Raw genomic sequence first — 26602 nt, forward strand, 5'->3', positions numbered from 1 at the left:
AGAAAGCTCTTTAAATTCCAGACATTTTAAGTATATGCTGTGGGTGAGGCTATCGGGCCTCAGAAGCTACCAGAATTCTTCTTTTTTTTATTTACTCTTTCTTTTTGAGAGAACCATGAGTTCTAATGAGTTTTGTTTTATTTATTTATTTTTCTCCTTTCTCTTGTATGTTGTTCTGTTTAACTAAAAAGTACCAGAAATTGCTTGATACCTCACTGAAAACATTGAATATTGAATCTTGCTAATTGAAGTCTTATTTCTTTTTGATGAATTAATCACCACTTTAAGTATCTGCTACTGTTATACCAGAGAATTCATGTATAAGATGATGTGGTCTACTTGCTAAAAGAAGATTATGTAATAATGTCTAAAAGAAGATTATGTAACAATGTCTAATATAATCAGCTATTTACATTCGTTTATTATTTATATGTCATTATACTCTGGGTATGGTTTGGAATTATTGTATATATCACTAATATATTCTCAGTTATGCAGCATAGCACACATTTTTACCATCATATTGTCTTTGGTGAAATTAATGAGATTTCAGAAATATGGAAACTTATCATTTCAGAGACTAACTTGCTGTGAACTCTGACGCAGGCCCTGGAGAGAATATATGTGCAACAAAAGGAGAGACAGGTATACGTAAGTCCATGGTTTGCTTATGATGGTGACTATGTAGAGCACAATTACTAGGCACAGTCCAGTATTCATCCTCTCTCCCTCCTAATTTAACCTAATTTAACTGAACTTATTTATCTTTTTATCTCACTCAGTTGAATTCACCTGTGGCCTAGCACAATCACTGGCTGTCTCAGAACCATGAGATATGGTATGATAACCTTTCCATAACATTTTCAGGTGTCATGAACACATACTAAATTTGGCTTTGATCCAGACACATGGTGGTAAAAAGTGTTACACATTGCATAACTACCTCAACCCTCTATTACAAGTCTAACCATATAAAGGAGGGAATGTAATGGAATTTATTAATTTGATCATTGACAATGCTATGCTAAGGTTTTAAAAATACAGCAATTCAAACAGTTAAAGAAGATAATCCAGCTTTCCAGACCAGAGTCCAGAATCCAGTTTTCCAGACCAGAATCCAGTTTCCTCCTGATGACATCTTACCACTTCAAGAAGACAAGAGAACTCAGAGACTTTATATGAACTGTTTTGCTTTATTAGCTTTTACTATCTCCTTTCTGTTATATACTATCTGTAACATGTACTCTCTGCAGAGGCTCTCCCTTTGCAAGACTAATGTCAAAGCGTCGGTTCATGAGGAAAAAAAAAAAAATCGCCCCTCTGGACAAAACTTTCCTCTCTTCCTTTTCTGTATTGTTGTTCGCATATTATTAGTCAGCAAAAGTTATTATATTCTTTTTACTGTTCCATCAAGGAAACATTCCGTTTCTTGAGGAAGCAAAGGGGGGAAATGTGGTAAAATATGAAAGTTTTTAACAGTCGGTTAGGATAAGTGAAAGACACCAGTTTTTCAAGGACCACCCTTTTGGGGAGGAGATGAACAGTCTGCCTGCTGCGCATGTCAGACTGCCTGCCGGGTACAGTCCGCCTGCTGCGCATGTCAGACTGCCTGCCAGGTACAGTGCGCCTGCTGCGCATGTCAGACTGCCTGCCGGGTTTTTTTGACTTCCGGGGTGGAGAGAACGGGAGTAGCCTTTTTTGGCCGGCTTGGCGGGACTCCGGGCGGCGCGGCACAGACGGTCTGACTCACTCCAAAGGTGGCCTAAATCGGTTTGGTGAGTTTTTTATAAGGAATATAGACAGCCTAGATTTAAGACGATTTGTACTGTATTTCTGTTTTCCTATCCTTCTAATCAACAACACCTTATATACAATAAAGGCTCTATCTAGAAAACCAGAAGCTTCTTCCATTTACTAGTCTGGGAGATGAATTAAGGGAAGGGTTAAGTAGGGGAGATTTATGATCTAATATCCAATTTTAAATCTCACATCATTAAATATCTATGGACTTTTAGCCATAATACCTAATATTCCAGGAAATATTGGAACACATTTACCTCAACCATCTTATTTGACAAGACAACAGAATGAACCAAGAATGAATCAGGAAATGGCCTAGATTTGTTTCATCCACATCCCCACAGTGTTGACCAATCTTGAAACACCCAGGAAGATCAGGCAGAAGTTTCCAAGTCTGCAGTGCTTCTTATACTGATCTAAACATCAGAACACTGATCCCAGTAAAGAACAATGAGCAAAAGCTGATGGTCACCCAGCATAGAATCCTCTGGTATGTTCACATGACACAAATGTAGAGCTCTGCAAAAAAAAAAAAAAAAAAAATTCCATGGGTGGCAGATGAACCAGCACTGAGTGGCTTTGGGTAGATCATGTGACAAGGATGAGAAACAATAAATGGACCATCTGACTTGCAGACTGGATCCTGCAGGAACACAGCCACCCAACAAAGAAGCTGAAACATTAGTAGGATGAGCCAATGGTCTGGTTATTTGGACCTAAGGAGAAATGGCAAATACAAGCTCATAAGCTCTGGAATCAATCAATCACCAAGGATTTGTTAAGTACCTACCACTTACCACCTGTGACTCCTTAAGGAAGGCACTTTATCTGGGCCTGAATTTCCTCGCCTGTAAAATGGAAGGGTCGGGCTAAATTATCTCTAAATCTGCTTTTATTACCATGTGTGCTGAGCCCTGGGTATTTGATAGACCTATGCTCTCATTGTGTCAGTGACAATGATCAAATGATTTGGCACATTATGATTGTGTATCATTAAAGGGATGTTTTTGGCTTGTTTATTTTTGTTTTTAAGGTATTCCTCAGCCTAATATTACTTGGTTAAAAAGAGGAGGATCCCTGAGTGACAATGCTTTCTTGCTTTTCAATGGGTCCCTATTGTTGAAGAATGTTTCACTTGAAAATGAAGGAACATATGTGTGCACAGCTACCAATGCCCTTGGAAAAGCAATAGCAGCATCTGTTCTTCACTTGTCAGGTATCATTTTCATTGTTTTTCTTGCTTGCATGAACTTAGGATCTTTTTTTTTTTACCATAAGGGGAAGTTGTATTCCAGTTTTGTCCAGAAGTTAGGGAGTGAGAATCGAAAGGCATTTGATTATTGTAGTCCTTGCCAAATAACCCATCTAGCTCTTAGGCAGTGTCTGAGTTGCATTTCCTATGGACATTTTACCAGCTTTCTTACAATGTATTGCTTTTAGCATGTTGCTCCTCTGCTTCTTGCTCACTGAATCAAGTCTAAAACTTCTCTGCCTGCTTCTCCAGGCCTCCCTGACCTGGATCTAGCCTGCCTATCCTGTTTCATTTGCCACTACTCTTCAGAACCGATGCTCTGCTCTAGCTAAGCTCTTGACACTAGTGCACCCACCACATACTAATGCATAACTTTGAGGTTCCCTAGCTTGGGCTACGTTTTCCCTGTTTCTCTGCCTTTCTTGAAGTCTGATCTAAATTCCCATCTCTTCTGTGAAATATTCCTGCCCACTCTGGTCTCTTTTGGTCCCTAATCTCTCAGGACACTTGTATTGAACATTTTATTATCTCCTTCTGTTTATTGCTGACTGAAATAATATATGTAAAATACATTACAAACCTTAAAGCACTAGTAAAATGTTATTATAATAATAATAATAGCTTTTATTATTGTTGTGTTAGTATCATCATCCCAATTAGATTGTCACCTCCTTGAGATCAGAGACCTTCTGTTCTCAGTCGACAGTCAAGAAGCATTTATTAATCAATCAGTCAATCAATCAACATTTATTAAGCACTTGGTATGTTGCAGGCACTCTTCTAAGTTCTGGGGATATATAGAGGGGCAGATAAGTGCCTGACCTTAAAAAGTATATGTTCAAATGGGGAGGGACAACAAGTAAATAACTATATATATATAATATATAAATACAAATCTAGATCCACATATATGTGTATACATACATATATACATATATATATACACATACATACATATATATATACAAGAGAGAGAAGACTGAAGGTGATCTGAAAAGAGAAGACATAAAGCATCTTTGATTACTGAGAAAGGCCTTCTTCACAAGGGAGGCTTTGAGCTAAGTCTTGAAGGAAACCACCAGAGCCAGGAAGCAGAAGGGGCGAGGGCAGAGCCTTCCAGGCATGGAGGACAACCAGCAGGCAACATTTCTGTGCTGAATACATACTTATTGATTAAGTCTTCAAACCTTAATGTTCATGTCAGAACTATTCTCTGTATTTTGCACATGAGGAAACAGAGTCAGGAGAAAGCACCAAGAGGGGTCACTTTTTGAATGAGTGACTTGAGGTGGTATGAAACCTCAAGGCCAATGAGTTGTATGGAATATAGAGTGAATTACCAGATCAAATTGTTTTCATTCATGACAGCGAGCTAAGCTGAGCATACAGAGAGAATGGGAGACAGGTAAGTTGTGATAAGAAGAAAGAAGAAATGTTTAGATCCTAGAATGTTGGCTTGGGGAAGAAGGGAGGGGTAAGCCTGAGGAGAACTCCACCGTATAGAAGGGAGGGGTGTTTTATAAAGACAGGGGACAAAGTCCTGGCTAACTAGGTACCTGAGGTGGGAGAAGGAAAGAGGCAGATCATTAAGGGAATATGTGACCAAAAGGGAATATGAGAAGGGGCCACCAACGACCCTTGGCCAGTTTACTGGCCAAGGACCTTTCCTGTCCGTGATTTTGTTCTTTCATCTCTGAATTCTACTGTCTTTTCTTACAGGCCCATCTTCATGAAAGGGTCTCTTTTCTCTTCAAACGCATTTACTGTCTCTATATATGTATGTCTTATAATCTCAGATGAGTGATATATATAAAACAAGATACTTTGTAAATACTTATAAAGATTCCTCACTCCACTTGAGGGAAATGGGTATATGGGCTGAGATACCAAATATTCTTCATGCCTCAATTCTAGACATAACAATAAGAAGAATAACAGAGGGCAGCTACGTGGTGCAGTAGATAAAGCACCGGCCCTGGATTCAGGAGGACCTAAGTTCAAATCTGGCTTCAAACACTTAACACTTACTAGCTGTGTGACCCTGGGCAAGTCACTTAACCCTCATTGCCCCGTGAAGAAGAAGAAGAAGAAGAAGAAGAAGAAGAAGAACAACAACAACAACAACAACAACAACAACAACCACTGCTGGAATTGATGTTTAAATAGTGGTTTAAAGTGTACCTTACAAATATTAACAATTTCAAACCTCAAAACAAACCTTGAAGATAGATAGTACAGGTATTACTCTCTGCATTTTATAAATAAGGAAATTGTTACTCCACGAGATTAAGCAACTTGCCTATGGTCACACCAATGGTGAGTGTCTGAGGCAGGGTTTGAACTCCGGTCTTTCTGATTCTAAGTCCAACCCTCTACACACTATGTAATTCTGCCTCTTGGATACATCACAGTATTAACATGATAATCTATTGCAGGGGCTCTCACATTCAGCCATGAATAGAATTATGTAGTATACATGCATCTTTAGTAGTTTTCTGATATGAACCACTCTACCTCACTTGCTTTGCAAGCATTTAAACCACTTGAAGACAGGGATTATTTCATTTTTATTTCTGTACTCCTAGCACATAGCATGGTGCCTTGCATATAATAGGCACATAATAAAATGCTTGTTGATTTTAATTGAAATAAACTGCCCAATGTGTGTAAGGCACTATACTAAGGATACAAAGGGGGAAAAAGGAAAAAATCTCTGTTCTCAAGGAGCTTGAATTCTACTGGGAAGAATACTTGGGACATATGCAATACTCTGCTGCCAGAGTCAGCATCTAGCCCATATTATGTATAGTTTATATCATGCCTATTGTGCATGGCACCATGAACTAATGGGCGAGTTTTCTGTAAGCGTTCTGAATAATGAGTAAAGGCTGTTATCTAGCAAGTAAATGTGAGTAAGAATTCCAAGCTAGAACAATACTTTAGCAACATTCCTAGTAAAAAGTATATTTTATTCTTCAGAACCAAGATATCCAGATGTGAAAGTCAATTTTTCCAAAGGGAACAAAAAGCATGGTCTAATGGCATCCAACATCAGTACAAGTATCAGTGTAACAACTGGACAGATGCTCCATATAGGTGAGTTATTTTCATTCTTAGGTCTTTTTGGCAAGGTAGTTTTGACCAAAATCAAATTTGCCTAAAAGATCCTCATAAGTATTTGGCATTTAATGATTCAATAATAAAAGAAAGGGTGGGATAGTGGATATAGAGCTGACCTTGGAGCCAAGAAAACCTAAGTTAAGTTGTCACCTCTGGTGTATTCTGGCAGTGTGACCATAGACCAATCATTTTTAACTTCTCAGAGCTCTAGGCAAGTCTCTAGAATACTAAATTGCAAAAGAGATACTGACCTGAAATGATCAAGTTTCCTCACCCAAATAATGGGTCTAATCCCAATCCCTACCCCTAAATAATAATTGTCATGTATATGGTGTTTAATAATTACAAAGGGCTTTCATGTCCATTTTCTTATTTATCTTTACAACAACCTATAAGGAGAGAAGGGAAATATTATTTGTACTTTTATACAAACGAGGACATTGATGCTACAAGAAATAAACAGCTAATAAGTGGTAGGGCCAGGACTCTCATGCAGGTCTTCAACCCCCAAGGCCAATATAGATGGATTGAAATTAGCTTTAGGGGGCAGCTAGGTGGCGCAGTGAATAAAGCATCAGCCCTGGATTCAGAAGTACCTGAGTTCAAATCCGGCCTCAGATACTTTACACTTACTAGCTGTGTGACCCTGGGCAAGTCACTTAACCCCCATGGCCCCGCCCCCCCCAAAAAAAAAGAAAGAAAGAAAGAAAGAAAGAAAGAAAGAAAGAAAGAAAGAAAGAAAGAAATTGGCTTTAAACCTTGATTGCCTTTCCATGGACCAAAATATAACTTTTCAGCCTGATTTTCTAGGATGAAGGTTTGGATTTGATCAGCAATATCTTTACAACAAATTGCATGCAGGAAACAAGTGGTTTTCCAAATAAATGAGACTGCTCATAATAAAGGATAAGATTCACAATGAAGTTTTGCCCACTGATTTTAGGTTAAATGAGCTTACTGTGTTCTGAAGTGGCAATTTCTTATAAATTTTAAGGTGAATTGATGATGGATGCATTGTCTGCATATTTCTACATCTCCTTGGTGGGAAAGATATATAATGATGTGCTAATCACAAGAGGGCATATTGATGGCATGTTAGGACAGGGCAAAGTAAAGCCATTTATTTCAAACTGAGTGTGGAGAAGGATGCTTCTTATAATTTTATCAGTGATAATGGTAAAGCAAACCAGAAAGTGGGTAGAGCCAGGGCCTGTGCAGAGGGTTGTGGGATGACTTAGAAGAGAGTCATATGATGCTTTTCTCTTAAACAAAGATAGTGATCTAGTCTCAAGACTAGATCCTCTCCCCAGCTGGATTCAAGATGAGATAATTAGCAATTAATTATTCTGATTTCTTGTTCCTTGTTCTACATGTTGTAAACTTTACTCTCCCACCTTGCAAAGAAAATACTTACACAACAATAGCTAACCAAGATATTTGGTTTGGCAGAAAAGACCTGGGTAATACAATGCAAATAACAGTGTGAAAGGGTGTCAAGCTACATGGATAGTCAATTCAGTAGGACTTTGGCAAGAAAGGTACTTCAGGGGCAGCTAGATGGCACAGTGGATAACGCACTGGCCCTGGATTCAGGAGGACCTGAGTTTAAATCTAGCTTTATACACTTTTGACCCTGGGCAAGTCACTTAACCTTCACTGCCCTGAAAAAAAAAAGTAATTCAAATGAGGTCATGTAGGATGCCATAAAATCTTTTGGGAGCCATGGTTCAGTGGGATTTTGTGGGTTCATGCATATCCATTGAAAGCAAAAGGATTTAGTATCTCTAGTGACCATTTTATGAATGATAGAAACAACTGTTGAACATCTCTGTTGTCTGATAAAATTAGTTTTGCGTGTGGAAGAATGCATCATATCTGCCCATGAACACTAAGAGAGAGGAAAAGAATGTCTGGAATAGCAACCACAAGCATAAATATCTTGCAATATTGTTGGTTTTGAGGTTGTCCTAGGCAGTCACATCAAAGAAGCACCATTTGCTGGTTCTTCAAAGACTACCCCATTGAGAACATCAGGGACTTGAGGGAAAGTCCCTTGGCTAGAGTTCAGTCCTTGAAGTAACTTTTGTCTCTCAATAGTTCACTGGACAATATAAATGTTAGTTGTCCAGTGGCTCAAAGCCATTTTTCTGCTTAGAGAAATGTCAGCATTGAAGGTTTACTAAGAAATACATACCCTGCTCTTTCTCTTACTTTGTTTATTTACTGTTTTTTCCCCAAACACTTTCAACTTCCTACTATTATTTAAGGAATGATGACCCAAGTGGTGGATTCTATAACTACCTTTATTCTCACCTCTGAACATAATTAGAAGACCTGAGTTCAAGTTTCTGTTCTTCCACTTACTAGCTGGGTGCAGAGGATGGGTTGGTTTGCTTCTCTGAGTATTATTTCATTATGTGAAAAATCAGGATGAGATATATTTAATAAATATTTATTGAAATAAATTGCATACTTTATGGGATGCAAAAACCCCCAAATACATTAGCTCATTTTATCTTCACTATGATGTTGAATGAATAAGGCAAATGTTTCTATTTTTCAGGTGAGGAAATAGGAGCTCAGAGAAATTGTGACTTGCCCAAAGTCACAAAGCTAAGAAGTGGTGGAACTGAGGCTTGACTCATTCATTCACTATGCATTTACCCCATTATGTGTTAGGCACCCAGAATGCAAAGTTAATAAAGAAGCAGTCTTTATTAGAAGCTTACATTCTAATGGGGGAAAATAATAAATGAGTCTGTACAATTGATTGCTTAATACAGAGTTAATACTTTTGGGGGGGGGAGTGAGGCGATTGGGGTTAAGTAACTTGCCCAGGGTCACACAGCTAGTAAGTGTCAAGTGTCTGAGGCCATGTTTGAACTCGAGTCCTCCTGAATCTAGGGCCGGTGCTTTATCCACTGCGCCACCTAGCCCCCTCAGAGTTAATACAAAAATCATTCCATTTACCTGGGGAAGGCAGTAACAACCTCCCTAGGAGGTAGCACTTGAGTGAAAGATCTGTGTAAACTGCTAGCCTTTTCCACTGCAATACCTTGCCTTCCTCGCAGAATTGTTGTGATGATCTAATGAGATTGTGTATGGACAATGTTTTGTAACCATAGGTGTACCGTATGTGTCAGATGCTATTATTACTACTACTGCTACTGTTTATTAATGAGTAGGAAGAAGAAAGAGGGGAACACCCATCTTAATCCATTTAAATTGTTAGTATCAGGGCAGCTAGGAGGCGCAGTGGATAGAGCACCAGCCCTGGAATCAGGAGGACCCGAGTTCAAATCCAGCCTCAGACACTTAACACTTACTAGCTGTGTGACCTTGGGCAGGTCACTTAACCCCAGTTGCCTCACTTAAAAAAAAATTGTTAGTATCTCTGGTAAGAGATTTGAGAGGTGAAATCTGTTGGCTACTCTGAAGATTCTAATTTATTTGATACTTAATTTATTTGTTTTGCAAGATGAATAAGGATTCCTACCAGATAAATAGAGGAAGAGGGCTAACTATTCTTTAGGCAACCTCAGCATCCCAGGCATGTATATCTCTTATGAAATGGGAACACATTTTTGGTACCTTGGAACTTTTAAATGATAAGAATACCTTGTTTTATTCCATGTCTATTTTAATCAGAAAGTCAAAATAGCCTATTGCTAGTGCCACTGTACTCTCTGATGATACCTATTGGTAAAGTGGTTCAGAACACAGCTGTATTGAAAGGCCTAGTTCCATGAGCTTGAATTCTGAAGCTGTCCTTGGTAGCTTAAATACTCTCTTAGGAACCATTTGCCAAAAAAAGAAGAAAAAACACAATTGTGTTCCACCTTACTCTCCCTCTGTCCATGTTCACGCTGGACCTTCATATGCACAGCCTCTGTGAGTTAGGTATTTCCCTACTCTCCTCATTGTCATCCCCACTGCCTTCTCCAGACATAAGAGAAGGTGGAATTGGAAAGCCTTTGCAATTGTAGGGATCTCTGCAAATATCTATCTCCATATGAATAAGAAGATGGTGTAAGAATGGGAGTTTAATCCAAGCTGGCACATAGCTCCAGAGCTGCTTCTTTCTTTCCTCTCCTGGTATTCAAGCCCAGCAGGCACAATATTCCAGATGTTTAGACCACTGGAGAAAAGCAAAAAGAATGCAGTAGTCCATTAAATAAAAGCTTAGCACATAGGATCTCTGCAAGCTCGCCTCCCTCTCCTATTCTTGCTAACTTTCTAATTCTTTGGAGCCTTGGACCCTGGCTTCAGCTGTCCTGGTGAAGATGCTTAAATTCTTGCTGTCAGCAGCCCTCCCTTGTTCTTGTCCCCAGTACCCCCACCACATGGACACACCCTCTTCCCCATCCCCTTATTAATAATCATTGAGCTCTGAACTCAACCCAGTCCCTAGACGCTCTGCCCACTGGAACCTGCAACACTTACCCCTTCTTCTCACCCACACCTCCAGAACAACTCCCATTCACTGAGACTTTTCAACTAGACATTGATCTGATTAAAGCAGCCTGACACTAAGGTGAGAATGATAGATAGATCTAATACTCCAGGCTTGTTGATCTCAATTAACCTTCAGTTGGTAGAATGTGTTGGGGAGATGATTTTGAACAGGGGCCCTATCTCCTTTAAATCCCTGCCTCCTTCTCCTTCACACCACACCCTCTGCTCTCCTTCCCTCCTCAAACCAAAAACCAAAAGCTCCAAACCTAATCCACCTGGGAGTCAAATACTAGAATCTTTCCTGCATGTTCTCATCCCTCCCAACCCAAAGACAGTTAGGTTGCAAAGATCTGCAGATCTTTATATTGATGGGCAATTTTAACAAAAATCCTTGGGCTATTAATACTTATCATGACGTGCTCTGACCCCACAAATGGCTCATCATTTAAGAAATTTTAAAGAGATGAGGAAACCAGAGAGGGCCTTGGCTGAAAGTGGGCATGGCAAAGGGATTGCCCTGTTGGGGCCCAGGTGCCGCTGTACTTAAATAAACAATCTCCAGGCCACAGTGACAGTCAATAAATTTAACTGTTTCTACTTTGCAAATAGCCCTTTGTGCCGCTTAAAACAAAAAAACTCAAAACTAAGAAGGAAAGCCTGAAAAACAATAAGCTAAAGAATTCATTATGTGCTGTTTGAGGGAGACTGTGGACACAGCTGGTAGCTATCAATTATTTTTGGTTATTACAGCTAAATCTGGCTCCTTCTGTGATCACATAAAAATCTGTCAACATCATGTAGTACCTCATCTGTTACCAAGTGTCAGAAGAGAAGGGAAAAATCATTTGGAATGGTGACTAACTGTAAGAACTATAATTATTGGAAGTGATTAGCATCTAATTTCTAAAGAAAATCCCCATTTTCACCTCATTTTCCTCAATGTTCTCAATGGCAAATTATTTAGACACTTTAAGGCACAAAAATCTGTTGTTTAGAGTAGGAGTGGGTGGACTGATCTGGCAAAAGTACAGTTTGACCAGAATTATATTTCTGGATACACCTGGAGTCACCCTAAATATCTGCTCCTTGTTCCTCTGACTGAACTCTCATCTTATGAAATTAAAGATGTCAAAATGAGCACCACAAAATAGAATGTAAACTCTTTCGAGGCTAGGAGCTGTCTTTGTATTTATCCCCAATGCCTAGCACAGCAGTAGGCTGGGGGTTCCTTCAGTGCTTTTTGATTTACAGGTCTTGAGAGGAGGTTAATGCCAACCACCATGGGCATTCATTCTAGTTTTCTAAGATCCATTTGCCAGCACTGAGCTGCTAACTTAGAGACTTTATCAGTCTGAAAATATGTGTGTGAGAGCCTTTCTTCATTTGAATGTACATGTGTATACTTGTGATGTCACACACAGACAGTCGTAAGGCCCCAAAGTCACTACAGTTGTTCTTAGGAAGTCCATTAGTTTGGGATGGCTTGGGAGAATACATATTTCTGGGCATTTCATGGAAAAATGGATAAGATTCATTCTTTATAAAGCACGTCCAAGTAGGCCCCTTTATCTGGGTCTTGTTAAAGTTAAATGAAACTTGAACATCCTCAACCAGGGAGAATACTTAGACTGTTTTCTTCTGGAACTTCTGTAGTGGAGATAGCTTGAAAAACCTTAACATGCTCTTAAAATAGGAACTATTGTTATTTCATTTAGCTTTTATTTCTCTGTCTTACTTTATCATGGACCTACAATCAAGTTGATGCCTTGGCCTTCATGCAATCTTCTTTTCCTCATATCCCTTCTGATGTTCATCCTGATCAGTCCCTGATCTTAACATGTGCTCTTCATGTCCAGTTCTTTATCTGTTACTAAGCTAGTTGGTGGATAGAATGCTAGGCCTGGAATCAGGAAGACCTGAGTTCAAATGTAGCCTCAAACACTTACTTGCTGTGTGACCCTGGGCAAGCCACTTAACCCTGTTGACCTCCGTTTCCTCATCTGTAAAATGAACTGGAGAAGGAAACAGCAAACCACTCTGGTACTTTTGCCAGGAAAACCCCAACTGAGGTCACAAAGAGTCAGACATAATTGTGAAACAACTGAACAACAAACTTCCAATAGACCTTTCACATAAGGTCACTACCATAAATAGCACAAAATTCACATAGTCTTTTATGTTCTTGCTTATTACTTCAACAGGTTTTAACCAGTTTTAAAAACTTGTTCTTACAATTATTTTTCAATCCATTAATATGAAGCTCATTGTAGTTTATTATTAGAATTATTCTCAGCCTGCAATCACTATTTCTGGTAAATCTTTTGCCTGTTTAAAATAGCCCCACAATTCTTCTCTACATGTTGGCCATTTTTAAAAGTCAAAACTATTAAAAGTATCTTCTGAAGAAGACTTAGGAGGCTGCCAGTGGTGTAAGCACCCTTGGCAGTGATGTTGGTGTCAGCTAAACTACGACTGCCACAGAGCATTCAATAATGTATGGTTTGTAGTTACCATATCCCTTTTCATAATGTAAATAAGGATATATTTGTTTTCTAGAGTTTTTATAACCATAAGTGCCATCCCTCATGAATAGAAACAAACTCATATTGCTTGAAGGAGACTGTATACATTCATACAAATATTTATACATAGCTCTATTGATAAATTGAGACCCTTTTCTACCTACTTTTACTACCCTTGTGAAGTTTAGCCTCTTCCCCTCAGCAGTCAGCTGTTTATAGTTTGAAGAATGATAAGATACTCCACTTGTGATTTAAGGTTTATTCTCTTTGTTTGTGTAATCTGTTGCTTGTTGCTATTTTCTCTGGTAGCCCCAACTGCTGAGATGTCTCTGAGTTTCCACAAATTACGTTAATCTTCCTCTCAGCTCACATGAAATGAGATCAAGGAGCATTCAAGTGACAAGCATTAAGTACTTATATGTCAAGCAGTGGGATACAAAGAAAGGCAAAAACAGTTCCCTACCCTCAAAGAGCTTATATTCTAGTTCATTTAAATAGATCAGATTTTCCAAGACAATTACAAAGAACTCATGATGGAAAATGTTCTCTACATCCAGAAAAAAGAACTGTGGATTCTGAATGCAGATTGAACAGTTCTGTTTCTACTTCTGTTTTTGTGTTTTTGTTTTTTGAGGTTTTCCCCTTTTGTTCTGATTCTTCTTTCACAACATGATGAATGCAGAAATATGTTTAATGTTATTGTACACATATAACCTATATCGGATTACTTTCTGTCTTGGGGAGGGAGGAGGGAAGGGAAAAAGGTGAGAAAAATTTGGAACTAAAAATCTTACGAAAACAAATGTTGAAAACTATCTTTACATGTAACTGAAAAATAATAAAAATACTTTTATGATTAAAAAAATAACAAAAACAAAAACAAACAAAAAAATAGATCAGATTCTAGCTACTGGAATTTCACCTAGTGGCTCCTTTTCACTTTTATCCCATCTTCTAAACTGATCTTTGACTTTTGCTCTTATTTGGGATTTATTAACCTAGGGTTGATGGATAGATAGATTTCAGAAGGTCCTTGAACTTTAATTGGAAAAAAACATTACATCCTTATTTTCAACAACCTCTAAGTGAAATGCAGCATTTCCTTTAACTATTTAAAAGTGTTATTCTTTGAAGGGATCCATAGGCTTTACTAAACTGCCAATGGGATCTGCAGCATAAAATAGACTAAGAACCCTTACTCTAATTAATCATTGAGCTTATGGCTAACTGATTCTTAAATGATCGTGCCTGTACCCAATCCTTTCCTGTCTAAATTACAATTAATTTCACTTTTTATGATACAATATGGTATTCTCTCAATGTTAGTATCTCCTAATTCTCTTCAATCAACCAATCAGTATTCCCCTCTTAGAAGTCTACTATATTCCAGGCTAGGCACTGGGTACACAAAGGCCAAAGTAAAATAGCCCCTTCCTCCAAGGAGATTAAATTCTGTCAAAATCACTATTCTTGAACATCAGTAACATGTACATGAATTCTCTGAGTAGCCTACAATGGTTCGGTCTCCTTCCTTCCTTTTTTTTTTTTTCTTTCTTTCTTTCTTTTTTTTTTTTTTTTTTTGGTGAGGCAATTGGGGTTAAGTGACTTACCCAGGGTCACATAGCTAGTAAGTGTTAAGTGGTTAAGTGTTTGAAGCCGGATCTGAACTCAGGTCCTCCTGACTCCAGGGCCAGTACTCCATCCACTGCGCCACCTAGCTGCCCCTCCTTCCTTTCTTAATCCTGAACTGTATATTCAAAAAGATTGTTTACTCTTTTCCTGCTCCGTGTTTGGTCAGAATACTGGAGTGACTGAGTTTCAAGGAATATGATGATCTAGGATCTTGTCAAGTTCTTCATAAAAGGGAAGATTTTGTGTACCATCCTCTTAGTTCCAAGAGATAGCAGGTTTCAGCATCCTGAATAGAGTTAAGAATGATGAGCAGTTTGGTCTTAAGTATGCTATCCCATCTAGCTAAATCACTTCCCTAGAATCCTTTGGCAACCAGAAAATTAAAACATTTCTGATGGTTATCAGATGTTGAACCTCTTCTAAATAAAAGGCAAAAGCTATGGACTCATCTTTGGTGCTATAACCCCTGTGAATCATCTGTGACCTTCCCTCCCCCTCACAATTTAATCCAAGACTACATGGCCCCTTGCTGCCTAGATGGCTAGTAGAGACCTAACTCAAGAACCACAGATGCTGAAGTAGTAGTACAGTCTTCTCTGCAGGCCTCCTGAGACCTCTGCTTGCTGGGGGGCGGAAATCCTCCAACAAATTTCATTAGGGGTTATAAGTTCTATGAGTTGTCTGTTTCTTTCTTCTTCTGGGTATGGTAGATCGTTTTTCATCAAATTAAAAAGCATTTAAAGAGCAGCTGCTACTAAATATAGAAATTAAAATGGATAAGATACTGATCAATTCCAATTTCTAATTATTCTGATGGATCACAAAATAACCCCAGCCCCACAATGTGGTAACTGTCAAATGGTGACTCCTTACCTTCTAACTTCTTGGCAAGCCCTCAGCGCCTCATGCCTGGACTATTACAGTAGACTTCTGGTCAGTGTTCTTGTCTCAGGTCTCTCCCTTCTCTGGTGCATTCTCCTGTCGAATGCCAGAGTAGTATTCCTAAAGCTCAGCTCTGACTGTGTCACTCCTTTACTTTATTAAACTCTAGTGACTTCGTATTACTTCCAAGATCAAATTCTCTTTGGGGGGTTTTCCCAACCTGGTTCCTTGTTACCTTTCCAGTCTTCTTCTACTCCTGTTTCTCTCTGTGCACTCTACATACAATCCAGTGCCACTGACCTTTGTGACACTCCTCTCAGACAACACTCCATCTCCCACCTTTTCCCTGGCTGTCTCTTCTGCCTTGTGGAATCCTTGTCTGCCTCCTGGCTTCCCTGGCCTCCCATAGGTCTGAATTCAAATCCTACCTTCTGCAAAAAGCCTTTCCTAGTTCCCCTCAGTGACCTCCTTCTGAGGTTGTATCCATTTACCCCATATACAGCTATTTTGTACCTATATTTACCCTACACAGTTATTTTACCCCATTAAATTGCAAGCTCCTTGAGGACAGGGACTGAGTTTTGCCTTTCTTGTATCCCTAATGTGTCGCACAGTGTCTGGCCCATTGGTACGTAGAAAGCACTTTACAAATTCTTGTTGACTGGCTGATTAACTGACTCCACTCTGGCCAGAATAGTAGTTCTGGGAAAGGATGTTGGGGTAGGAGTTGGGGGAAACAGCAGTGACTTGTGTGATTGGATTAAGGAAGAAACCTTCTATTATTAACATGTTGGATCTCCTTGATTCAGAGGTACAATAATCTTCAGATCATAGAACATACAATGCTGAAGGGATGGTTTTGTTTCCAGTTCTCAGCGGGGTGGGGAGGAGGGCACAGCAGACTAGAAAGTCCACTTGAAAAAGAAGGTAAGTAAACATGGCCTGACTAGTCCTGAAGTAGTAGAAAGGACTGGAAAATGTGGACAGAGCTCAGCCCTTTCATCATTCTCTTCCCCTCCTAATGGACACTGTTCTGCCTCTCTCCTTAGAGGTCAAAGAGCCCCTAGCAACACTGCACTCCCTTCACCCTCCTCTATTTCTTTCTCCCTCCGATGGAATGAGCAACAAGCAGTTGCTCTCTCCTCTCCCTCCATCTCCTCTTTCCTATTCTTTTCCCTCTTTCTGAGCTTGGTTTGGATCTGGGAAACCTGTGTGGCCTTGTGTCAAGCAAGGTAGGCTCAGTTGGCCTGAGGACAGATGATCTCATTCCATCCTGTTTGTAGAAATGCTTACGCGCCTGTGTCTTCAGAATTACTGTTAAGAATTATATCCTTGACTTAGGCAAGTTATTTTTAATGGATTCGTGCTGCATGTTTGGATAGAGCTAGAAGTTTCTCCAAAATTTTGTATGCTTTGATTCCTTATTAATATCTATTGCCCCTTCACAAACCAGATTGTCTCTGCTGATTCAGTAGGCTTTAGCCAACCCAAAGCTCTGTTGTCCAATGCTTAAAATCCTGAGAGCTGCTGGCTAAGAAGGTGGGATTTGCCTCCAAATCCTTCCCAGGACAGTGGCTTTAACAGAAGTTGCAACTCCCTGGTTTTCCTCCTTCCTGTGTTCTGACAAGATATCTGAGTAGGAGGTCCAGTGGTTAATAGCTACACCTTCTGGGATTTTTCTGGGACATCTGGTTGGCTCACCACAGTCCCTCTTTCCCATTCTGTGGTAATAGAATATGGATGTCTTCCAGTGGGCCCCATTTGGCTCTTGCACCTGACTCTGTAGATACATGAGAGCAGGGAAGGAGAATAATATTTAAAATAACCCATTCCACTTTTAAGGGGGAAACGAATCTTTCTTTTGTGCATCCTTAAGACCCTATTGTGTAAAGGAGACTGATAGGAAATTAAGTCCCCCACATGGCTGTAAGCCATAGCATAGGGAGCCCCCAGTCACTGTTTCTGAGTTGTTTGTGGCAACATTTCTTTCTTTTTCTTTTTCTTTTAGCAGAATATAATTGGGAGCCTGGTGAATGGACACACTGCTCTGCTACCTGTGGCAACCTGGGAAGCCGCATTCAGAGACCCCAGTGCATGACAACAAAAAGACAAAAAGTCAATGAGACCTTTTGTGATCACTTCCAGAAGCCACAGAATCTAGTTCAGCCCTGCAACAGGCGGGATTGCCCGCCGAGGTACATTCACTCTCAGGTTTTTGTTAGTCTCTGGTTTCCACTCTTGCTTTTAAAGAGCCTCTTCAGGAAGCCCCAGCAACTGAAAGGCTCCAGGACACTATGTAAAGAATGTGAATCTTTCTAGAAATCAGATTTAATTATGAAATTACCAGGCAGTTTGGTCACTGACAGGATACTTTCGAAAGTTAAGGTGGACATCAGTTTAGCTCCCTTCATATAGAAAAGGAAAATCTCAGCACTTTTATTTCTCAGCGAATGGAGGCTGCCTTTCTGCCCTCACTTCTCACTGTTCAATTGTCTGGTCCTTAGAGTGAGCTATTTCAACAAAGCTTGATTTGCCATCCTTGAGCTGTCTTTTCACTGTTCCCATCCTATGGATCAGATCATCTCAGAGTTGGAAAAAACCTCAAAGGTCATCTAGTCCAAGCCATATTTGGACAAGAATTCCTTCTACAACATCCCTGACAACTTACCTTCAGCCTTTGTCTGGCGGCCTCCAGTGAGGGAGCACCCACTGCTTCCTGAAGCCCTTGCCACTTAATTAGTAATTAATTAAGGAAGTTTTTCCTTAATTCAAGCCATTATCCAACCCTTTTGCAACTTTCCCCCATTTCTACTTCTGCCATCTGAAACCAAAGAGAACACATCAAATCTTTTTTTTTTTTCCCAGATGACAACCCTCCAGGTATTATTATCATGACTTCCTAGATCTGCTCTTCCCCAAACTACTAAATATGCCCATTTCTTTCAACTGTTCCCTGGATGGAATTACCTCCAGCCTCCTTACCAGATTAGTGACCCTTCATTGAAGGCTGTCCATCTTACCAAGTTCCTCCATAAAATGTGATGCCAGACCCAAACACAGTATTCCAGGTGAAGTCTAGCTATTTGGTAGAATACAAGAATACATTCATCTCCATAGGTCTGGCATCCTAAGATTCTATTAGCTTTTTTTGGCTGCCCCATCATTCTCATGACTCACATTTAGCATGTAGTCAAACTTTTAAAATCATTAAACCTAATCATTAAAAATCAGTTTAATAGTTTTCACAAAAATTGTAGACTGTCCATAACTTCCCCATCTTGAATTTGTGAAGTTTATTTTTTGAAATATAAGTTTCATCTTATTTTGGCCCCAAATTCTAGTTTATCAAAATCATAGGGGATCCTGATTTCTATCTGATGAATAATGTATCCCTATTCTCATTGTATCATGGGCAAATGACCAGCTCGAGGTCTATGATTTTATCTAGATCATTGGTAAAAATGTTGAAAGACACAGAGTAGACATAGACTCCACTAGAGACTTTCTTCAAAGATGACGAGAAACCATTAATGATTGCTCTTTGAGTTCCTAATTCAAGTAGTTTGAATCTGTCTAATTGTATTATCATCTAATTCACATCTCTCTTTTTCCCAATACTAGCACAAGAGAGTCATTGTATGCTGTGCTGAAATCTTGATAAACTGTCAGATACCACTAATATTTTTGTTTTTCTTGACTAGGCTGATTTGTCATAAGGGCTTCTCTTTTCTTTTTTCCCAAATGAAGCAAGGTGGGAGGGAGATGGAGGATATTGATAAAATAGCCACCACAAAAAAAAAAAAGATGAAAAAGAGAGTCACTGGAGGATCCTTTTAAAAATATACAAAAGAAAACAAAAGGAAAACTAGAAAGAATCATGGACAAGTGGTACAAGTTTGAAAGCTACATGTTAAATTTTTATATATAATTAAGAACTGTACCTCCTAAAGATCTACAGTTTCATATATAATCCTCTTTTTCCACTCTATTATTTATCTATTCTATATCTATTATTTTCTATGGTATTACATATCTATTCTATTATCTATATCTATTTAGTATTTGTTAAGGTAAGAAATATTTTTTTTTAATTTTAAAAGGAATAACATTTCTACTTAATAACAGAATACTTGATAAGGACTACATCTTGGTGAGGTGTGTGGGTTTTTTTCCTGAATAACATCATAGGATGCTCGAGCTGGAGGAGACCTTAGAGATCATCTAGTCTAACCCTTTTGACAGATGATGAAACATAAATCCATAGAGGTAAAGCTTCTCTCCTAACACCAAATAGATAGCTGCTGAGTCAGCTCTAGTTCACAAGTTCCCTGAATAATCATTGCTCTTTTCCCTGTGCTAAGCCTCCATCTTCAACCTTTGTTCTAAGTTCATTAGAACACCCATTCCCATTCACTCCCTCAGGTAATCCATTTCCATAGTTTATTATAAAGCTGATAGAATAATCCCTTAATTAAGAAAGATCAAAGATCCTAATGTCCACCTTCTACTCAAGGATGCATTTACAAAGATTTAAGACATACTGGAGTAACCGTAACTCCTAAATAGCTTATGTAAAGCCCTTTCCTACCCTTTCAGTCTTGTTACTCTCTCCATGTGCCTACCCTGTGATCCATGTACACTGACCTCCTTACTGTTCCTTGAACAAAACATTCCATCTCCCAACTCCGGGCATTTTCCTTGGCTTCTTTTCCTTCTTTCAAGTCCCAACTAAGATCCCACCTTCTATAAGAAGACTTTCCTGATTCCCCCTTAATTCTCAATCCTTCCAAAACCAATTTCTATCATATATGTATGTATGTATTTATGTATGTGTCTTGTTTATGCCTAATTGTTTATAGGTTATTTCACCCATTAGACTTTGAGCTCCTTCGAAGCAGGAACTGTGTATAGCCTTTTATTTATTCACAGTGCATAGCACAATACCTGTAACTTAGCAGGCTCTTAATAAATGCTTGTTGACTTGATTTAGTCTCTCCAGGGGGAATGCTTCTTTGTGTCATAGAGTTGACACTGACCCGTAGATAGCTAAGGCAGTGCAATGCAAACTCATCAGAGCTTTCCTAGCTGGAAAGAATTTTCCTACAAGCTTGAACAACAACAGATATCTTTTGCATTCATCCATACCCATTGGAAGTATTATAGTTCAGGTTTTTGTTTCTCAACTGACCAGTTATGCTAGATTGCTCAATGTCTCCCTGACTCTGGTCCCTCCCACACAGACTCTAACTTGTGCTACACACTGTTGCCATATTTATCTTCTATGTTTTCAGATCTAAACAGAACATTTCTCATAACCCTTAATGGCTCCCCATTGCCAACTAGATTAAAGACCAGACTCCTTACCCTGACATTCAAGGCTCTCCCTTCTCTGGCCCCATCCTATATCACCAGCTTTATCTCCTCTATTTCCCTTTACACATACACCTCTTTATTTCCAGACAAATAGGATTCCTCACAGTTCCCTGAAGATAGCCCACACTTTTTTGCCTCTCTGCTTTTGTAGACGTTATTTCTTAGCCCATTTTGTCAGCAGCCATTGAAATCCCCTGTGTTCTACAACCAGTCTCTCTAAATGTTACCTCTTTCATAATCCTTCTTCTATAGAGGTATCTTTGCATTCTGTCTGAAGTCTTTGTTTCTCTGTTATGAACTTAACCTTCTATTCAATTTTGTAATCATCTAGAAAAATCCATGGATAGAGTGTTGGGCTTATAGTTAGGAAGATCTGAGTTCAAATCCCATTTCTGACATTTATTAGTAGTGTGATTTGCCCTGGCCAAATAAATCACTTCTCTGTTTCTCTGGCAACTCCTTAGAAGTTATTCATGCATTGTCAATCTCCATTGATTTAGTTCTCGTTCCTACAGAGATCCCTGAGTATTTTGCATCATAGTTAGACATACTGTGCTTCTCTTACTAGATTAGAAACTCCTTGAGGACAAGAACCAGTATTTTATTTGTCATTGCATCTCCTTAAGTTTCTGGCACAATGTGGTATATTTTGTAAACATTCGTTCAGTATTTCTTGAAGTAAAATTAATTTCTTGACCCCTCAGGCTCTTAGAGTTACTGAGGGTTTTTTTTCTTCTGAAATGAGTAATGTTTCATTCTGTGACTCTAGCACATCACTTAACTTCATACTAAAATGTTTTGTTTCATATTCTTTAGGTGGCTGACAAGTAATTGGTCAGAATGTTCTGTGTCATGTGGTAATGGATTTCGCCTTCGTCAGATAACTTGTGAACGGGTAAAAGCCAGTGGCATTGTGCAAGCGATGTCTCCAAATGCTTGTGCCCCAAAAGATCGACCTTTGGGCAGAAAACGTTGTTCAGGTCAAGCTTGTGGTGAATGGGCAGTTCCACTAGGGAGCCAGGTAACCTATGCATTCTCTTTTTTTTTGCATACTTAACCAGACTTTGTATCTGGTTAACACTGGAAGAAAATTGGATTGGTCTGTATAATTAATATATTTTCTGATTTGAAGATTCATATTTCTAGCCCAGTATTCTGCACATAGCGAATGTTTAGACAATGCCTGTTGAGTTTCTAAAGTTTGAATTTATCTTTAGAAATCTGTTACAGCAAAATGAAAAGTGAAGAGAGTGCTTGACTTGGAGTCTTCTAGGACTTATAGATACACATATGCATATACATATACACAATATATGTTTTTTGTATGTAATATAAATATACATGTACATGCAAATATGCTGTATATATGCATGCATAAACATCATGTGTGTGTATTCATATATTTATCATAATATATTTCTTATTGAATGGGTTATATATGGTATAAACATATACATATACACATCACACATTCACACATATGTGTTTCTCTGGTGTATGCATGTGTGCATAATCTTTGAGACACATATATTTGTGACACGTGTGTATACATAAACACACATCACATATACACATAAATTTATATTTATATCACACAAGTATTTATTTACTTGTTTGTTTATACATACATCTCTAAGGGGATGCAAGAGTAAAGACACTTCTATATGAGAGCATCTTCATCCAGCCATTCTTTTTCCCCACTCCCAGTTCAAGGCTCTATAGATGAGAGCACACTGCTTGTTTGTACATTGAATATTTGTGACTGCCTACTTTTCTCTAAGCAGAAGGGAGAATTGGGATAAATATATTGTGTCTACAATACTGATCTAACATAAAATCCAGCAGACCTTGTATGATATAATTTGATTAATTTCTAGTGCATGTAAACTCCGCACACGCAGCTAACTGTTATGATAATGAGAGGTTAACTTGCAAAACCTTTTTAAGGACATTGCTTATTTTTCCATTTCAGTGTTTGTCTGGACAGTGTTTGGGCCGTGCCCAGGAGATGCAGCGTCTGCCTGTGCTTTGTCAGCATCACAATGGCTCAGCAGTATCTGACCTGGACTGTGATGAAACAAAGAGGTATGAGCCATGTGCCAAGATGGGTCAAGTCTCTCCTCCCTAGTGGAGTTCACAATTGTCATGGGAGTATTGAGTTAGAACTGGAAGGGGCCTTAGAGGTCATCAAGTCTGACACCCATGTTTCACAGATGAGGACACTGAGGGTCAGAGGGGTGACTTGTGCAAGGTCACAGGATATTGAATTGGCAAAGTTAGTCGATATCTATTGAGTTTTTGAAGTTTGAATTCCTCTTTAGAAACCAACAGGACAAAATGAGAGGTGAATAGAGTGTTGGACTTGAAGTCTTCCAGGGCTCATACACACACACACATACACACATATGTATGTTTGCATATGTGATATAAATGCATATCTATATTATGGTACCAATATATACATGCATGCGCATGTATGTATGCTTATATACATAGCACAGGTAAGTGTGCGTGGTATATGTGTAGGTAGAAAGAAGTAAAATTCAGTTTCAAACCCATGTTCTCTGACTCCCAGTTTAGTCTGTCCATAGTACCATGGCTGAAATTTAAGTGATTTAAAGTTGTTTTACCTTTTTATGCTACAAAGTTCATACTGAACAATCACTTTTTAGAATACTATACTTCATTCCTTCAACAGCAGTTTCTTTGGGCATTAAAAGAGATATAGAGACCACACTGTGAGAGTAACACACATTTCTATGGGACCATTTCAAAGTAAATGTGTTTCAATCCAATAAACATTTATTAATGCTAAGTTGTATTGTGGTTGAATATGAATTTCAGAAATCTGTCATGTGAACACTCTGCTTGCCCTGTTGTTTGTGGGGTGCCCAAGATGTGCATTACTTCAAGCACTGAGGGTGCAATTTGCAATTTGATGCAAATTCTAATAGCATCAACTTTAAAATGCTTTGGTTAAGAAAATAGAAAATTATTCCCTACTGACTGGACATGAACAAAAAAACCCAATTAATTACAGGATTTATGCTTGTAAATGTAAGATGCAATAAATAGCTTTTTTCAGCTTCTATCTATGTGTAAGAGGCAAGCAAAGCTAACAGAGAAGCAGGATTAGGAAATATAGCTGTTGGCAACCCCGAAGATGAGGCAGTCTAAGTAAAAGCCAAAATATAACTGAGGAAAAGCTTCCTAATATCCCTTTCGGTTGGCCAGGTCTTCATCTCCTAAGGCATTCCCTAAAGCACTAGTCCTGTCACTTAACTGGGACAGTTTCCTTCTCTGTGAAAGAAGGTTGTACTAGATGGCCATTAAGGTCTTCTACTTCTCACACCCTATGTTCCTTTATCTGTCACAGGCCTGCTCATACTTACACTGCTTTCACCTTTGCCCTGAGCTCTGGGTCTACTTGCTCCCTCCCCCTTCCCAGGCACACCTTTTCCCCCCATCCAGAGACTACAAGTCCCCCTGAAAAGTGACATTCGAGTGAATTAACAGAATCTGTTTGGACTTTTTTCAGCCTCACTCTCAAAATGATATCATTACGTGGGAGGCAGAGCCATAACTTACAGTTTTTTTAATCTAGGAGAAAGCAGTAGAAAATATTTCTTCTAGGCAAATTTTAAAGAAAAATTTAGTTATGAAGGTGAGTGGAGATTAGTAGGAGACGCCAGGACAACACCTTTTCCTCAGTAGGGGCTGAGGCACTGTGGTAAGGGAGGGAAGGTGGTGTTTGACAGCAGTGTGACTTGGACTAAGGAGGATCTCCTGTGGAAGGACCTTACTTTCCTACTTCAACTAATAATTATTACTAACTAGGTGCTGGGCTGCATTGTTTCTGCATGGCTAAAGGATTGTAATGTCTAGAAGGTGTTTCCTCTCCATTTTGGCATCCTCGGAACAAAGCCTTAGTCACCCTTATCCTAAGCTGCATTGTCCATATCATCTTCTTCAGTCTTCAGTGTACACTAGGCTACTTTCTTTAGTACTCACCGCATCCCATCATGTCCAGGTTCACTCTCCTACCCTAGAGCCATTCATACAGTTGCTGCATACTTTGCCATTCTCTGTCTGCCATAAAATGAAGCTACTTCCCTAATCTCATGATGACTCATAGTCATACCATATTCTTTCTCTCTCTCTCTCTTGTTCACATCAGGATCTCTGCACTGATGTCACACATACAGGGAATTGTCTCAACTATCATGCCTCCTCTCAGTCATCATTAGGGAACATCTTGATACTTCTGAATGTGCCCAGGGAGTTATCTGTAGCTAAGCACTACCATGTACCCATGTAAGCTCTCAAGTGCACAGCTCTTCCCTCTTCCTTCACTAGCATCCCCAGTGTCTCATGCCATACAGTTAACTTGCTTTAAAAACAAGTAGAGTTCTTAGGAGAAAAATCAAGAATCTCTTTAAAAGTGACCTGGAAAACCAAACTGTCAAGAGTGACAGTGAACATCCTAGTAGTAAGGCTTGATTCCATGTTAATGACCATATGGTTTGGACATTAGAAGAACAGAGTAGATAGGTGGGGAAGTACTTAAGGAATCAAAAGCATCTCATACTTTGGATCCATGTCCTCTTCTGCTGATTAGGGAGAAAACTGTCTGGAACCAAATGGAAGCAGAGAGGATACCTAGATCATATTTGAGCAGAAGCCAGTTGCAAGGCCACTATTAAGAAATTAGGAGGAGTCTGACACAGTGGAAAGAGTACTACAATTGGAGTCAGACTTACTACTCCTTAGGATATACTTCGAGCAAACTATTTACTCTTTTGGCCTCATTTTCCTTATCTTTAGAAGGAGACCATTTAATTAGATGGCTTTTAATCAGGGGTAAACTGGCAAATGTTTAATAACCAGCTCTCCAAAAAAGCAGGACTCACTTCTAAGTTTAATCTGCACTGTTAATATTTTCTCCATCATTTCCATAAGTCTAGACAATCAACAAAACAATAATCAAACCCTGATTTGAGGCATTTGCCCATTTCTGAGATGTAAAAATGCTTACAGTGAAAATTTAACAACTGGCTTTCCTAAGCTACCACCTTTCCATTTAAGGTGCTTTCTAGCCCTGAGTCTATGATAGTATTCTCCTACCAGCATGAACAGGTAGGGGCTTGGCTTTTACTGAGAAACAGTTATGAACTTTTCATAACAAGCAAGAACACCAGGACTTTGTGGCAGTATATTTTCAAAGCTAGGAGCTTGAAAGGGGATACTTGAGTTTAATTAAGTGAACACTGTTGTTTATAGGTAGATTGTAAACTTTTTGTTGTTTAACTGTCTGACTCTTTCTGATCCCACTTGGGGTTTTCTTGGCAAAGGTACTGGGGTAGCTTGCCATTTCCTTCTCTAGCTTATTTTTACAAATGAGGAAACTGAGGAAAGAAGTGACTTGCCCAGGGTCACCAGGTTAGTTAAGTATCTAAGACGAAATTTGAACTCAGGAAGATGAATCTTCCTGACTTAAGGCCTAGCAATCTATCCACTGTGCCACCTAGCTAGAGGAATAGGAATAATAAGAGGGAGAGGAGCCTGA

General features: G+C 39.1%; 1 protein-coding gene across 1 annotated transcript in view; it reads left to right on the forward strand.

Annotated features, from left to right (window-relative positions):
- The window catches only part of ADAMTSL3 (ADAMTS like 3), a 584778-nt gene that overhangs the window by 546870 nt on the left and 11306 nt on the right, over positions 1 to 26602 (forward strand). The window contains exons 24-28 of the mRNA XM_043989606.1: positions 2834 to 3016; positions 6032 to 6148; positions 17672 to 17858; positions 21853 to 22057; positions 23009 to 23121. Coding sequence (XP_043845541.1) covers positions 2834 to 3016; positions 6032 to 6148; positions 17672 to 17858; positions 21853 to 22057; positions 23009 to 23121 — 805 coding nt within the window. The remainder of the gene's footprint in view (positions 1 to 2833; positions 3017 to 6031; positions 6149 to 17671; positions 17859 to 21852; positions 22058 to 23008; positions 23122 to 26602) is intronic.

The sequence above is a fragment of the Dromiciops gliroides genome, chromosome 2 (assembly GCF_019393635.1).
Source record: "Dromiciops gliroides isolate mDroGli1 chromosome 2, mDroGli1.pri, whole genome shotgun sequence".
Classification (NCBI taxonomy): Eukaryota; Metazoa; Chordata; class Mammalia; order Microbiotheria; family Microbiotheriidae; genus Dromiciops; species Dromiciops gliroides.